Source organism: Elephantulus edwardii, unplaced genomic scaffold, assembly GCF_000299155.1.
Source record: "Elephantulus edwardii isolate Elephantulus edwardi_28Jun2011 unplaced genomic scaffold, EleEdw1.0 scaffold00284, whole genome shotgun sequence".
NCBI classification, from domain to species: Eukaryota; Metazoa; Chordata; class Mammalia; order Macroscelidea; family Macroscelididae; genus Elephantulus; species Elephantulus edwardii.
The window spans coordinates 2,241,548-2,255,679 of record NW_006400034.1 but is presented as its reverse complement, the minus strand read 5'-3'; the positions used below and the strand labels follow the sequence as shown (position 1 = coordinate 2,255,679).

Genomic DNA, 14,132 nt, shown 5'->3' with positions numbered 1-14,132 from the left:
ATGCTACCGATTGGTCCAGTGGTGAGAATCTTTGTCTTCTTGACATTGAGCCTCAGTCCATACTTAAGGCTGCAGTCCTTGACCCTCTGCAGTAAGTGCAGGAGGTCCTCCTCAGTTTCAGCGAGCAAGGTTGTGTCATCTGCATAACACAGATTGTTGATAGATCTTCCACCAGTCCTAATGCCACACTTCTCCTCATAAAGCCCCGCCTCTTGGATAATCTGCTCTGCATACAGGTTGAAAAGGTATGGAGATAGGACACATCCCTGGCGCACACCTTTCCCAATTTTGAACCATACAGTCCCCCAATTCATCCAGGCACCTTCTAAGTCAACAGCAAATTACCTCTGGTGCAGGAACCTCTGGCCCCAAAGGACATGGCACTCCTTCTCTATCTCTATCCTGGTATAGAAGTTTCTGTCTCAAGGGCTCTGGCCCTTAGTCTCCTGTCTTTATCAGGATATGCTGTGCCACAGTCTCACTGCAGTCTGGCTAGCTCTTTCTCTTGTGCTGGTCTCAACAGCTGTTGATGACGTAGGTGGGCCACCTACCTGCAGGGCAGCTGGGTCAAATTAAAGACAATAGTCTAGGGAAGCCATATTTTTAGCAACACTATACCATACAAATAAAGGTGCTCGTAATAGTAGATTTAGATTACTTTTGGTGCTGTAATTAAATATTGAAATTTAATATTTCCTTCTTTTAAATTATTTACATAGTTTAATTCCCAGGATTGAGAAATCTATATGTAACTGTTACTGTTACTCTTGATACAAATTCTCAAATAATATTCTGAAATGATAAAAAGTATTTAATTTATTATCAGACACATACAATTAACTATGTGGATTTTTCCATGTGTTTTCCAGCATTGTTACTATTGTTAGGTGCCACTGAGTCGACCATGACTCAACGTATTTCCAGCACTGGAAGAAAGCATTTATTATCACTGTGCTTGCTACTTACATCACAGAAATAGGACTTTATTCTTGCAATTTTCATAGTTTACTTATCATGTTGAACCTAATCCTAAAATGATCTCTTCTTGTCTGTCTGCCTATTTGTGAGGGAGTTTATTTTAAAATATTTTTTTAAAGCAATCAACATGAGCTTTCTTATCCTCAATGCTGGTTCATTATTTGAATGTGGGATTAATGAAAACCAAAGCCAGAGATTTTCTTATCTGTGTCTAACAGTGAAAATTTCACATATTAAAGGGAAAGCACTTACAGCTCAACAAATTGGTTTCTAAGCTTTTTATTTTGGAAATTTTCAAACACATAGAAGCTTATTTACTTAGGTTCAATTAATATCAATATTTTGCTGAAGAGATTATCCCCAACTTTTAAACATTTTTTTTTGCTTGAATATTTGGAAACAAGCACCAGAAATCATCTTAGCTCACCATTAAATATGTATCATCTTTAATTTAATGGGGTTTTAAAAAATGAGTATTCACACTTAACAAAATTAACAATAATTTTCTATTACCACCTAAATATTGTTGTTATGTGCTGTTGAATTGGAACTGATTCATAGTGTACCTTCCATTGGTTTTAGAAGCAAGGATTCTGGGGCTTCGTCTGACATACTTTGGACATGTTGCCAGGGGTGACGGGTCCTTGGAGAGGGACATCATGCTTGGGAGGGTGGAGGGATGGCGTAGGAGGGGAAGACCCTCTATGAGGTGGATTGATTCAGTGACTTGGGTAATCGGGATGGGTGTGTCAGAGACAGTGCGATTGGCATAGGATAGAGCAGGGTTTAGGGCTGTTGTACACAGGGTCGCTGTGAGTCGCAAACGACTCAACAGCACATAACAACAACAACAACAACATTTTTTCAGGGGAGGAGATTTCTCTTCTTTCTGTCATGGAGAAGCTGGTGGAGTCCAATTATGTGTCTTTGAGTTGACACCACAGCTCTATACTTCCTATAACCCCTATTTAAATCCCTCAGATTTCTTTTGGAGAATGGAGAAGGTAATTTCCATGACTCTTAAAAATCAAGTGTTGTTGTTGTTAAGTGCCATTGAGTCGTAGTTAACTCATAGTGACCCTATGAATGAAAATCCTGGACACCTGTATAACTTTTGTCCTTTCTCCAGATTCATAGGGTTTTCAGAGGCAAGCTATTATGGAAGTGGCAAGACCCAAGAAAAATAACCATTTCACTTGCCTGCTTTGTCTCTTCAAATGTCTAAAATTCTTTAGCAATCTTCTATTCCTTTACTTTTTCATACTGCTGAGAACCCTGGGTCCACATCTTGCAAAATGAGCAAAAATTCTTAACTTTGCTGACTGCTTTCTCATGATATGAACTAATTTTATTTATCCCCCTTACTTTCTGTAAAATGACATTTAATGTCTAGAGATTAAATTACATTTTTATCCTATCTTCCTCTTCCCCTTAGGAGTTAGAAGAACAAGCTATATACCATCGGTGCTGTACATGTTTTATTAAATAACCTTAAGAGATATGCTATGGCTTGCTGTAGCACAGTTGTTAATGGTAAAACTGAAAACTGTATCAGACAGATGACTGCATTTTAAAGATCTCCATTAATCATCATGGCCCAACTCATTGTCATTGTCTTGGAACCAAGTCCTAGCTCACCCTTCATCTGGTTTCTAAAGCTGTCTGTAAACAGTCCTTATGGCCTAGGTGACTAGAGCTCCCCTAAAACTGATCACTCACTGTTGTTAGATGCCATCAAGTTGTTAGAATAGTACTCACAGATATACCATGTCTTCCTCTTGTGAAACAACTGGCTGAGCTCTCTGATAGCAGTTGAGTGCTTAAGCACTGTGCCATCAACATGTGAGATGAAACTTAGCCTCATAGAGTTGTTAGATGCTGTTGAGTTGACCATGACTCGTAGAAACCCTATAAACAACATGAACCTTGTCCTATCCTGTACCATCCTCATCATCTCTGATATGCTCAACCCCCTGTTAAAATCACTATGTAAATCCATCTTATTGAAGGCCTTTCTCTCTATGAACTTCCACCTTTCGTATCTTTTCTCAAGGATTGGCCTCTCTCAACAACATGCCCAAAGTGTGTGAGGTGAAGCTTCACTACTCTTGCATGTAAGGAGCGCCTTGGAGTGATGTAGTGCTCCAAGACAGATGTGTTTGTTCTTTTGGAAGTCCATGCGACATCCATGACTCTTCTGCAATACCACAGTTCAAAGGCATTAATTCTCCTGTTATTCATTGTTCAACTCTCAAATGCATAGGAAGCAAACTGAAAATAACAACTTGGATGAGGCCCAGCTTAGTCTTTAAACTGATAGCTATTGTATAGGTTTGCTATGAGTGAAAGAAATGTGATTTAACCTACCAATAATATAATACATGACGGGCTACAACCACTACTACCGAGCTAATCCCCACCCCTAATAGCCCCATAGACTCTCTAAGACTGTGATCAGGAGAACCTGGTTGCACGCCTTTCTCACCCATGTAGGGATAAGCAAACCATAAATACCTTTTCTCTCCCCCTCCCTGCAGAATATTTCTAGATATTCTTGTTTTCACAAATTTAGTTTTGAGTAAGGAGGATTATTATTGTTTGTTGTTATTGTGTGCTACTGAGTATAACATATAGACATTTAGACATATGATGCTGAACAATAGATATGAACTCACTGAGACCACACTTGAGTGCATTGAATAGTCATTGTGTCAGTCTGTCTCATCGAAGGTCTTCCTTTTCTTTGCTCACCTTCCACCTTGTCAAGCATGATATCCCTTTCTAAGGAATGGCCTCTCTTAACAACATGCCCAGAGTACCTGAGATGAGGCTTTGGCATCCTTTCCTCTAAGGAACACTCTGGTTGCACCTTCTCTAAGACATAGTTTTTGTGTTGTGTTGTTTTTGTTTGTTTGTTTTTTAGCCCACGGGATATTCAGTACTCTTCTCTAATGCCACAACTCAAAGACATCAATTCTTCTTCTGTCATCCATATTCGTTGTCTAGCTCTGATATGAATAGCAGGCAATTGGAAAGACTGTGGCTTGAATTAGGGACATCTTAGCCTTTAAACTGCTATCATTACCCTTCAGGACTCTGGAGAGGTCCCTGATGGCAGACTTCCCTCACAGCTTGATTGCTGATACCAAGTAAGATGAAATCACTGATCATGATGTTGCCTATTGACCCATGGTGAGGACTTTTGCTTTCTTGATGTTGAGATGTAATCCGTATTGAAAGCGGTAGTCCTTCATGTTCTGCATCAGGCACCTCAAGTTCTCCTCGATTTCAGCCTGTAAGGTTGTGTCATCTCTAGAACATAGGCTGTTGAGTCTTCCTTCAATCCTGAAGCCACATTCTTCTTCACACCAATTATTGTGAATGTTTACAGTTGTTTCTCCTCATTTTCTAATGACTTCCTTCCTGGAATATACCTTTAATACCTTTTATCCCTCTAATGGTATAATGGTTTGGTACCATCTAATGGTAACCTTACCTCTAATACTGGTTAATAACATTTTATTTTTAAATAGAACACACTTTTCCCCCCAGGTGTTCATTTAAATATTACAGATAAAATTGTTAGAAAGAGCAACAACGTCTGGTTTTTCTGAACGAATGTTCTGAGAGAAGCAAGATAAAATAAGATGATTTTGTACAGTGGTAAATGCTAGAAAGTGGGGCGAGAGGGTGGGGAGGAGGGTGAAGTGATAGAGAAGGAATGAGGAGAGGCCTGTTTGATTAAGTTCTCAGTTGATTCCTGAATCACAACAAGAGGCAGTCAGATTAAGATCTGAGACAGAATGGTTCTGGCCAAGAGGAGAGCTGGTTGGAAAATACTGAGACTTGTCACTAATGCTGAATCAGGCTTCTTAGGAATGAGGCGTGATGCTAAACCATTCCAGCTGCCTTATTTCAGGCATTTCTTGTAAGACCCCTCTGAGGGCGACCTCTATTACTAACAATGTTCTGAAGATGAGATTGAGAGACGTTATCATTGACCTCTTATCAGGCTCTAAACTAACTTTAAGAGTTCAAACCCCACCGGTAGTTTTATACTCTGTTTTATCTCCCCAGGCTTTCACGAGAAGGACAAGAAGCCATATTGCCAGAAGGATTTCTTAGCCATGTTCTCACCAAAATGTGGTGGCTGCAACCGCCCCGTGTTACAGGACTACCTGTCAGCCATGGACACTGTCTGGCACCCGGAGTGCTTTGTGTGTGGGGTCTGTATACTCACTTACCTTTGAATTTAGGGAGAGTAGTTTTCCTCTTTGAGACACAGAGCTGCTAGTAATAAAGGGTCCACAGTTCTGGCTATAGACTTGATATGTGTTGAGAAGGGTTAATGTGGAGCTAAAGGGATTGGTGTGGGGAGAAACGGAACAGAGCAGCTGCTATGGACATCTTCTAGTCTGCTTCGCAAACAAGCCCTCAGTTGCCAAACCATGTGGATTCCAGGGACTGACAGGAACTGGCAGAAACAAAGACACAAGATTTTATTTTGCCTTAGAGTTTTGCTTTCTAATATCTGTGTTTCTTTCCCTGTTTTCTTCTCACCCCTAGGACTGCTTCACCACTTTCTCTACTGGTTCCTTCTTTGAACTCGATGGACGCCCCTTCTGCGAGTTTCATTACCACCACCGCCGAGGAACCCTCTGCCGTGGGTGTGAGCAGCCCATCACCGGCCGCTGCATCAATGCCATGGGGTACAAGTTCCACCCGGAGCACTTCGTGTGCGCTTTCTGCCTGACGCAGTTATCCAAGGGCATCTTCAGGGAACAGAATGACAAGACCTATTGCCAACCCTGCTTCAATAAGCTCTTCTCGCTGTAATCGTAGCTGAACACACACAGCCCCTCCAGACTCCCTAGAACATGTAAGCCTCTTTCTTCTAATCAGCTACTGATCTGCATCCGGTTATCTAAACCCTCTGCAGATGGTTAGATGGCTTTCACAGGCACTTAGTTTACCACTGCTTTTTTTTTGGCCAATTTTATCCATATTGATGGCTCTACTTATAACAGTCAGGGCCCCTTTTACTGTCTCTTTAGCTGTACCTTTTAGGGTCACTTTCACACTGAAGTTTTTGCTGGGAGCTTTGTCTTTCCTATAAGGAATTGTGATATCACTCATCGTCCTCAATATGTTCTCTTTTTCATAGGGAAGTACATTTCAACTGAACCAAGTTGAGTACTGATATCACTGAGAAATGAAATGATTGGTGGTTTGAATGACTCATAGTCATATATTTTTTGAGAAATAAACATTCCGCTTCCCATTTGTTTAGATTCTGCACTCTGTAAAATTAAATTTGTGTATTTGTCGTTCTTATATGCCATCAACCAAAATGTGCATAGCGTCCCTTCTTTCTTTACACACATCAGGCACTTTTTTAAAATTAGAAGAAATTGAAAGGATGACTTCTATCCACTATAACTTCTCTCTTTAGTTTGCATTTATAACATGTATTTGATTTTCAAATGTAGATGATTGGACTAACTAAAAAATGATGGAACAACATAACATTAAATTCATTTCTTTTAAATAAAGAGAGAAGCTGGCTCTCTAGTAAATACCACAAGTGTTTTCTCTCTAGAGTAAAAATAAATAAATAAATAAATGTAACGTACATTTTCCTCAACGCCATGATTATCTCATGGAAACAAACAAGATCACTGTCCTAAGAATGTTTGGAAAAGAAGATGTTATAAAATACATTTAATCCTTTTTTTATAATTATATTTTATTAATTTTCATAAACATTTATAGAGATTTTGGGTTTCCATTCATTCATTGTTGCACTATTCTCTCTACCCTCCTCTCAGTTTGTTCTTGTCCAAATGCCACAGCATTTCACCCTTTTTAAAGGGAGCTCTGTTAGCCTAGGGGCAAGAAGCTGCACTGCAATCCTGAAGGCATGCAGTTCAAACCCACCACTTGGTCTGCTGGAGAAAGATGAGCAGTTTTCTCCCTTACAATTAACTGCCTCTGAAAACTCACTGGAGAGTCAGTTTTTGGGTTGACTCTGACCTGATGGTACACAACAACAACAACAACAATGGTCTGTATTAGGAAATCCGTACTTCAAAGAAAAAAAAAAATCTCCCTCATTTGTTGTTGATAAGTAGATGCCACAACAGATAGTAACCCTACGAACAACATACTGAAACCATACCCTCTCTGGCCTCATCCTTATGATCGCTTCCATGCTCAAGCCCACACTTGCAGTAACTGCATCAGTCCATCCAGCTCATTGGGGATCTTTGTCTCTTTTACTACTTTACTCAGCATGATAGTTTTTCCCCAAGAACCAGCACCACACGCAACATGGCCAATGTATTCAGTACTTGGCCAACAACCCAATTCAACTGCATCAATTCTTCTTCTGTCTTCCTTAGTCACTGTCCAACTTTCACACCAATATGAAGCAACTGAAAAGACCATGGCTTGGGTCAGGTGCACAACCGTCTGAAAACTGACATGCTTGCTCCTTAACATGTCCTTGACAGCAGATTTGTCCAGTGCAACCCATCTTGACTTCTTCTACCATGGGTGTTGTTAATAGATGCAAAGAAAATGAAATCCTTGACAACTTTAACCTTTTCTCCATCTAACATGATGTTGCCTATTAGTCCATTTGTGAAGAATTTTTTTTTTTATGTTGAGGTGTAATCTATATTGAAGCCTATAGTTTTTAGATTTTCTTCAGTAAGCAAAACCATTCTTGACAAGGTTGTGTCGTCTGTGTTACACAGGTTGTTGGTGACTCTTCCTCCAGTATCCTGGTGGCACATTTTCCTTCATATAGTTCAGCCTCCCAATAGGTGTGGAGGAAAGCTACAGCTGTGTGCACACCTTTCTTGATTTAAAACCGTTCAGCATCCTCTTCACGTTCTGTTTATAGGACTTGGTCTACTTTCAGGTCTCACCTGAGCCCTTTGAAGGGTTCTGGGATTCCAGTTCTTCTCAGTGTTAGACAACATTTATTATGATCCACACAGTCGAATGCCTTTGTATGGTCATGACAATACAAGTAAATATCTGTTATTTGTGGCTTTCAACCAAGATCCATCTAAGATCTACAATGATATCCTTTATTCCACGGTCCTTTCTGAATCTAGCTTAAATTTCGGTTGAAGTTCCCTGTTGATATGCTGTTCCAGCTGTTTTAAAATAATCATAATGTTATTGTTCTATGATTTCCACATTCTGCTGGATCACCTATCTTTGGAACTATACAAAATCTGGACTTTTTTGGATCTCTGCGGATGGGTTGGCCAGGTAAACTATCTTCTGAATTTCTTGACATAGACTAGTGAACATGTACAGGGCTACTTTTGTTTGCTGAAATAACTTAGCTGACATTCCATCTATTCTTGGGAATTTATTTTTTTTGTTAATGTCTTTAGTGCAGCTTAAACCTCTTCATTTACAGTTTAATCTGTTTGGAATAGTAAATTCCACAAGGAATAATGCTTCTTTAAAAAGCCTATCAGTGAGACGTCTGTCTTTCTTACCATGCTGTTGTGTGTTATTGAGTTGGAATCAACCCATAGCTAAGCGTCTGGCAGGTTTTTAGAGGCAGTAAATCACACAGGAGGAGACTGCTCATACTTTTTCCACAGAGCAGCTTGTGGATTTGAACCATATGTCTTGGGGATTACAGTTTAATTTAGCTTTAGAATTCATGACTCTGAAAAAAGTTACTGAGGAAAACTCCTTTACAGGAAGTATTTTTTTAAAAAAATAGAACTGAATTTGCCATCTTTAGGTGCTTGGGGAACAATGCTTTTGTCAAACATTCTTCTAGGTGGTATAGCACTGGTCTGTGCGTTGCTGTACAGAGGTAACTCGTGGTTGCTGTGATGCTAAACACTGTGACAGTGATGTGCCAATCGTGGTAATGGGTACCCATGGTGGACAGTGTTGGCTGGAGCTTCCCGACTAAATCAAGCCTGGAAGCAGGAGCGGCATCCACTTCCGAAATGACTTGCCTCCAGAAACTCTATGTATGAACAGTGCTCAGGCCATTCATTCATAGGGTCGCTATGAGTCGTCTACGACTCGACGGCATCAAACAACACAACAACAGGTGCTTGGGGAACAATGCTTTTGGAAAATGTAGTGGACCAAGTGATTCTTTGCAGGCCTTATGCTAGCTACATACTATCTTTGTTGGAAAATATGGGAAGAGATTTTAAAGAGTTCAAATGATAGTTAATTCTTTTAAAAAGAAAATCTAAGTGCATCAGATGTGTGGAAGACCACACAGTTATAAAGCCGTCTGGATTTCTATGCTTTCTGGTTTATCAGAAAGGCACCAAACTAAGTAAAATGCAAAATACTTATTCAACTTCTAAACACTTTCTTTACCTGGATATCTTCATGTTAGGATGTCATATGCAGGTGTTAATAGGCCTATATCAACATATGGCAACTTGGCAAAGTAAATGTAAAGTTTTTTAGCTTTCAAGGAATATTTGATTAGTTTTGCTTTTTTATAGGATTAGATTTATTTAGAAATATGAGTGTAGGTGTGTTGGAGTCAGACAGGCTCAGACGAGGGCAGGCTTTAGAGCTGTTGTATGCAGGGTCACTATGAGTCACAAGTGGCACAACGACACATAACAACAACAACAATTAAATTTAAATATTTTAAGGTGTCAGAATGAAATAAGGTACAGGTTAGAAGTGAAGATTTTTCCTGTTCAGAAGAAATTATGGCAATATTTGCTCAAAAATAATGTTACTTTCAGAACTAGTATGTAAGCAGCAAGAAACTACTCATAAGAAAAAGTTTTACTTATTTTTCTTATTTTAAAAAATCCATAAAACCCTATGAACCTGGAGAAAGGATGAAAGTCACACAAGTGTTGAGGACTTGCATTCATAGGGTCGCTATGAGTCGCCTAGGACTCGACGGCACTTAACAACATAACAACAACAACAACATACTGATTACTCAGGTATTCACTCTTGAATAGAAAGAATTTTAGCTGTTTTTTAAAAATAAGAAAGTTCACCTCAGAGGACAGGCCGTTTTCATCAGTATTTATAGATAAGAAGAATATATTGTAGACTTGGAACTCCATTCTCAGAGTCACCCCTCATTTAGTTTGCACAGAAGTGAGGAATAAGTTTAGAGTCCCCCCACCCCCCAATTCCATGACGTGATCACAACTCTGATGCTAAAGTCAGGTAAAGACATGGAAAAAGGCAACCACAGAGCAATATTCCTCCAGACTGTGCTGTTGTTAGGTGCCATCAAATTGACTATGGTTCACTGCAGCCCTGGAAACAATGGGTCTGAACCTCATCCTGTCCTCGTCATCCTCACACTCTGTGTCATGCTCAAATCCACTGACCCTCATGAATGTACAAGCAAACATTCTCAACAAAATCCTAGCCAATGGGATTCAACTTCATGTGAAATAAATCACTTATCATAACCAAGTGGAATTTATATCACGTATGCAAAGTTGGCTCAGGAGAAGTATGTACAATCTCCTCCTGTGCGATTAACTGCCTCTGAAAACCTGCTGGACAGTCACCTATGGGTTGGTTCTGACTCTACAGTACACAACAACAACAATAATACAAGGTTGGTACAACAGTAGAAAAATAGCCAGTGTAATTCATAGTTTAAATAAAAGAATCACATGGCCATATCAATCAATAAAAGGTATTTGGCAAAATCTGACATCTGTTCCTGAAAAAACTCTCAACATAGTTCCTGAAATTCCTCAACATAATTAAGAATATACATACACAGAATCCCGTCAGAGAGAGGCTGAAAGAATTCCTTTTGGAATGAGAACCAAACAAGGATGCCTTCTATCACCACATCTATTCAATATTGTACTGGAAAATCTGCAAGGATTGCATTGGTGACATTTCCAGAGTCAGGGATGAAACATGGAAAGCAAGATGTAAAAAAGATATATACATATATATAAAGATATTAAAAAGGTGGTCTCATGATGTAGTAGTTAAGTTCTTGGATGCTACCCAAAAGGCCAATGGTTCAAACACACCAACTATTCCAAGGGAGAAAATGATTATCTGCTTCCATAGAGACTATAACCCTGGGGACATTACGGGACTGTCTCTATTCTAGGGAATCACTATGAGTTGAAAGTGACTCAATGGTGGCGAGTTTGGTGTTTTTGGTTTGAACATACAGAATGTTTTTCATAGGTAAAGAAAATGGTGTATAGTGTGTCTGGTGCTTAGGTAAAAAGCTGTGTTGCAATCTCAAAGGCACATGGTTCAAATCCAACTGTTACTTCACAGGAGAAGGATGGACAATCTCCTCCCATGTGATTTACTACCTTTGAAAAACCCTCTGGAGGGTCAGCTATGAGTCGGGTCTGACTTGACAGTGTGTATCAGGTAGATAATTCCTTTACACAAATTACTCAGCGAGGCTACCACTTAAAGATGGTTAAAACTATGTGCCAACCTGGTTAGGCTGTAATCCTCAACACCTCGGCAGACACTTCATCAGTTCCCATTTTGGGATTTAATATGAGCAACTAATCTGTTAGCAAAAGCATTTCCCTGGTGGTTTGGCCTACATTGCCAAGAAGAAGAAATATTCCAGAAAAACACATACTCTTTCTGTCCCTGCAATCTTCATAGGGCCTCACTCTGGGACCTAAGGCAGCAGGGGCTTCAGCCTGCTGTTAGACCTGTAGATTTTGGGTTCACCAACCCTGGAAAGAGCAAGGCCTCTAGCTTGTGCTTGATTTGCACATTCTGGGTTCCTCAGCCCCTGCAGCCATGTGAGTCCTCAGAAACCATCAACCCATTGTTGTCTGACACATGTATTCCGGACTTGCTGGTCCCCACAATTATGTGAGAATTTCTTTCCTGCTGCATGAACCTAAAAGCCATTTGAAGTAAATCTTCTTTGCGTACATTTGTACACGTTTTGCTGGTTATGTGTCTCTAGAAAACCCAGACTAAGCCACTTATCCTGAATATCTTTTATTCTGGATTTTCTTAGAAGTGGATACTTAGACAAGGATTTGTGTTCAATAGCCTACAATGGATTATCTCTGGATTTACAGGGAGTAGAACAGAGATGTAAGAAAACAAAGGAAGAGAAAGCAGTTTAGTGTTTGTGAACGAGCAAGTGGATGCTGCGGACAGTGGGAGCTCCATCCTCACGAGGACTTAAGGGAGCTTCTGAGAAGAAGCTCATGTGGGAGAAGTGGGCTACACCACTGATCCTTCCTCTGTCTGCCCTGGCCTGCCTTGAGTGTACGAAGAACAGGTTTCTAAGGCCAAAGGAAGTCCTCAGTCCCAGTGACAAAGGTTCTTGCAGTAGGAAGCGTGTGCGTGCACCTAGCTGTGAATGCCAGTGGATATACATGGGGAACAGACAGGATCTGTTAGGAAAAGTTATAGGGGGGAAAAAGTCATTGCAAATGTCTTCAAATCACGGATAACTCCAATATTTTACATATGCAGTAAGCCATTCTTTTATGAAACTTTAAAATATCCCTACCTCTCAATTACTTTTTTAGTGCACATACAGAGGGTGAAATCAAGTCTCTCTTTGGAGGCTAGGATTTTGAAGCTGTGCCTCACGTATGTTGGGCATGGGGCCAGGAGAGATTGATCCTTGGAGAAGGACATCGTGCTTGGAAGGGTGGACAGACAGCGCAGGAGAGGAAGACCTCGATGAGACGGATTGATATAGTAACTAGGGCAATGGGGCTTGGTGTGTTGGACTTAGTGAGACTGGCTCAGGACAGAGCAGGCTTCAGAGCTGCTGTACATAGGGTCGCTATGCATCACAAGTGAATCAATGACACATAACAACCATAACATACTATTATAGGTTTGGAAGCAGGAGTGGCATCCACTTCCTAAATAACATGCCTCTGGAAGCTCTTTGATAAATGTCGATAGTTGTAGAGGGGCTTCAGGCCTTTTGTCCGTAGGACCACTATGAGTTGTGTTCAACTCAAAGGCAGTAACAACATCAACACACAATCTTATCATCTAGGGAGTTCTAGTGGCCTGGTGGGTAAGGAGCTGTGCTGCCAACCAAAGGTAGGTGGTTCAAATCCACTAGCTTCTCTGTGGAAGAAAGATAAGAAGTCTCCTCTCATGCGATTTACAACCTCTGAAAACCCTCTGGAGGGTCAGCTCTGAGTCAGTTCCAAGTTGATGAGATATACCACCACACCACCAGCCTGCTCTCAGAAGTGGAGTACTTGTGGTGAGAAAATGTGAAAGAATGACAGAAAGAAGAGAGTGGGTCATGACTGCTATTTCTATTTTGCCTGTAGATAAAGTGGCTACTGCTGGAGCACACCTCAGTGCTCGTATAAATCAATGACGGGCTTTGCCACCGCTTTGCATTGGTTTAGCCTGGCAGCAACTGCTTCAGGTTTGTCATCTTCCTGCTGAACCAATAGTTCACCAGTGATGTCATCAATGCCACACACATGGAGTGGCTTGAACTCCCACTAGAAGCGTGAAACCAACATCTGCTGAGATGATCTTTGAATGTAGCAAATGGAATATGCAAAGAGATCACTGTATCTAGCTCACAGATTGTGTCCAGGGCTTCTGCCTGTTCTAAAGTCCTAGAAAAACCATCTAGTATAGCTGGTGCCATTCTCGCCTATTCTCCAGCTCTGACCTCATTGGATGTGTGATCACTTGATCTGGAACCATAAGACCTTTCTGTATGTACCGCTTTGCCCTTTCACCAACTTCTGTGTTCTCTGGGATGTTTTTTCACAAGAAGTGGCCACTGGAGAGATGCTGGCAGCCAAAGTCCTGGGCCATCATCTGGCACTCTGTGTCCTTGCCCGAGCCGGGCGGCCCAGGGATGACCATTCACAAAGAGTCTGGAACCCACTGTCTTAGCAACGAGGGGGACAGTGGGTCCAGAGGGCACCTCGGGTACTTTGTGGCTTCCTCCCGATGTCTGACCACCTTGATTTGTGCGTGGATTCGCCAGCCACCCTCAGAGGCAATGAGCGACTTTGGAGACAGCCCTCAAAGCCACCCAGTTTTACAATACTAGAACTACAACCAGAATCGAAGTTTGCTTAGTGCATCCACACATACAGCATATCTAAGAAAGAGCATGAGATGGATTTTTACAGAATCATTACAGCAGAAAACTG

At 40.8% G+C, this 14,132-nt stretch overlaps 1 protein-coding gene and 1 pseudogene across 1 annotated transcript in view; one reads left to right on the top strand and one right to left on the bottom strand.

Moving 5' to 3' along the window:
• LPXN (leupaxin) overlaps positions 1–5,814 on the top strand; it is a 44,668-nt gene extending 38,854 nt beyond the window's left edge. Inside the window, exons 8-9 of the mRNA XM_006900422.1 lie at positions 5,056–5,204; positions 5,545–5,814. Coding sequence (XP_006900484.1) covers positions 5,056–5,204; positions 5,545–5,814 — 419 coding nt within the window. The remainder of the gene's footprint in view (positions 1–5,055; positions 5,205–5,544) is intronic.
• A 7,478-nt stretch (positions 5,815–13,292) lies between these two features.
• Positions 13,293–13,839, bottom strand: LOC102873890 (annotated as a pseudogene).
• Positions 13,840–14,132: the final 293 nt, after the last annotated feature.